The following is a 2,443-nucleotide window of genomic DNA, read 5'->3' as shown; positions in this document are numbered from 1 at the left end:
CAAGACGGCAAAACCGCTGGTCATGATGCCCACAGTGCCTCAAGGGCATGGCTTCAGCGGGCCCTGGGCCACAGGCTGCCCACCGCAGAGCACAGCGCTCCAGGCGCGCACTGGGGCAGCACTGTTCTCCCCGGAGCTCAGAGGAACTCTTGCAGGGAGGATGGGCAGTGCAGTCTGCAGCACCGGCGCTATCCAGATAGTCTTTAGAGAAACTTGCTTTTTTTTTTTTTTTTTGTGAGACAGAGTCTTGCTCTTTTGCCCAGGCTGGAGTGCAGTGGTACGCTCTCGCCTCACTGCAACCTCTGCCTCCCAGGTTCAAGTGATTCCTGCCTCTGCCTCCTGAGTAGCTGGGATTACAGGCGCGCGCAACCACAGCCAGCTAATTTTTGTATTTTTAGTACAGACGGGGTTTCACCATGTTGGTCAGGCTGGTTTCGAAATCCTGACCTTATGATCTGCCCGCCTCGGCCTCCCAAAGTGCTGGGATTACAGGCGTGAGCCACCGCTCTAGAGAGAATTTCTATAGGGCAAGTTAAGTCTTTAAAACTTGGGACGAACTTGACACACTGTACACAGCAGGCAAGCTGCAAAACCCGAGTACTGCAACGTCAACGACAAGTAACACTGTCACACGGAAGAAACTCTCAAAACCAACAGGAGAATCCAATGGGCAAGGAAAACAGCCGGCAAGCATCTGGAAAGACGCTTGGATATCCGAACACAAGTCAGTGCGGGGAGTTTACCGCGCAGACGTCCGCGGGGCCGACCCCCGTACCTTCGAGCGCGTGCCTCAGCCGCTCCTTCCTCTCCTGGGCTGAGCGCTGCGCCTCCTCCCGGGCCTTGCGGTACAGGTACTCGCGGCGCAGGCGGGCCTCGCGGCGCAGCTGTGGGAACAGCGGGCCCAGTCACTACTAGCTCCCGACCCCCGGAGCCCCGGAGCCCCCGAGGCCCCAAGGCCCCAGTGCCACATCCCCAGCACTTCACGCCTCCGGGAGCTCCGAAACAGGAGCTCAACCATTCTCCTACCATCCTGAGCGGCGCTTCCACGTGGGTCCGGGAGAATCTGTGCGTTCTTCTGGCGCGACACAGTCCTCACTTCCGCCCTCAACCAAGATGGTCCCTCAGACGTTTCACTGGTGCCTACAGCTGTCGGGAATGCCCTGTGTTAAGATGGCGAATAGGGCGGAGTGCGGAGGGGGCATGGCAAGGCGATTGGCCGTTCCAGCAGGGCGTTCTCCTTGGAACAACCAATAGACTGGATACAGAATGTCACACGTGGCTTCCGACTGCAGCTAATAAAGATGTCCGCCAGAGGCGTCCCCATCCCCTACCTTCCCCCCCACCGCCGTGCAGAATGCACGGTTTCAAGATGATGAACCGCTAAAACAATCATAATTAGCAGCTCGAAACAGTTCATCAGCTGTAAAAATCGCACACCGACTGATCTGGAGATTGCTTGCCGGCTCCTTTCCAAATTAACTTAAAAACCACTCTTCCCTCAACCAAAATGGTTTCTGCACAGCTTCGCCTTCTTCCATCGCCGCAGCAGTGGCCCGAGTTCTAAGGTTGGGCAGCTTCCGGAAGAACTCAAAACCACCTATGACCCCAGCCGACAGTCCAGCTGGCTGATCCACTTGGGAACTGATTGGAGAAACCAGTTGATTGGTTGCTTCCGTGCTGCTTCTCTAAGGGCGCTTGCCCTTAAAGGAGCTGACCCGGTGGCCTAGGTGCTGCCGGCGTGGGGATCCCCAGCTGGGAACGCCCCTCGATGGAAGATCTCGTGTGTCCATTGGCTGTCCTGCCAACCGCGGGCGGTGACAGGGAAGGTGGCGGGTCCGGATCTGATTGTGTGTCCATGGCGGCGCTTGACCTGCGAGCGGAGCTGGACTCGCTGCTCCTGCAGCTGCTTGGGGACCTGGAGGAGCTGGAGGGGAAGCGAGCGGTGTTGAACGCCCGGGTGGAGGAGGTAGGCGCCTGGGGCGGGCAGGAGGGCACACGGACGTAAACTGAGTCTCACCGCTGTCCTCTCCTTGCAGGGCTGGCTCTCACTCGCCAAGGCTCGCTACGCGATGGGCACCAAGTCGGTGGGGCCCCTGCAGTATGCTTCCCACATGGAGCCCCAGGTCTGCCTCCAGGCCAGGTGAGGAAGCGTCCATGCTGGGCTGGGTGGGCGGGCGCGCTCCAGGCCCGGGCTGCCGAAGCTCCATCCTCCCTTCTTGTCCTTCAGCGAGGCCCAGGAGGGACTCCAGAAGTTCAAGGTGGTGAGATCTGGTGTCCACGCCCCAGAGGAGGTGGGGCCTCGCGAAGCAGGTGAGCCCCCTCTTCCTTCTGCAGAACCCCTTCCCAATGTCAAAGACAAAATGCAAATGATGGAGATGGTTTTAATTAGGTTTTTGCGATAAGAGAGAGCATCCCAGAGCTGAAGAACAGAATGTTTTTGTAG

General features: G+C 58.5%; 1 protein-coding gene across 1 annotated transcript in view; it reads left to right on the top strand.

Annotated features, from left to right (window-relative positions):
- Window positions 1–1,038: 1,038 nt before the first annotated feature.
- Window positions 1,039–2,443, top strand: part of LOC108515899 (uncharacterized) — an 11,052-nt gene continuing 9,647 nt past the window's right edge. Inside the window, exons 1-3 of the mRNA XM_017853083.1 lie at window positions 1,039–1,966; window positions 2,037–2,140; window positions 2,228–2,310. Of these exons, the coding sequence (XP_017708572.1) occupies window positions 1,769–1,966; window positions 2,037–2,140; window positions 2,228–2,310 (385 nt within the window). The 5' untranslated portion in view covers window positions 1,039–1,768. The remainder of the gene's footprint in view (window positions 1,967–2,036; window positions 2,141–2,227; window positions 2,311–2,443) is intronic.

The sequence above is a fragment of the Rhinopithecus bieti genome, unplaced genomic scaffold (assembly GCF_001698545.2).
Source record: "Rhinopithecus bieti isolate Rb0 unplaced genomic scaffold, ASM169854v2 scaffold_36913, whole genome shotgun sequence".
NCBI lineage: Eukaryota > Metazoa > Chordata > Mammalia > Primates > Cercopithecidae > Rhinopithecus > Rhinopithecus bieti.
The sequence above is the reverse complement of the archived record's forward strand: the minus strand, read 5'-3'. Positions and strand labels throughout refer to the sequence as shown.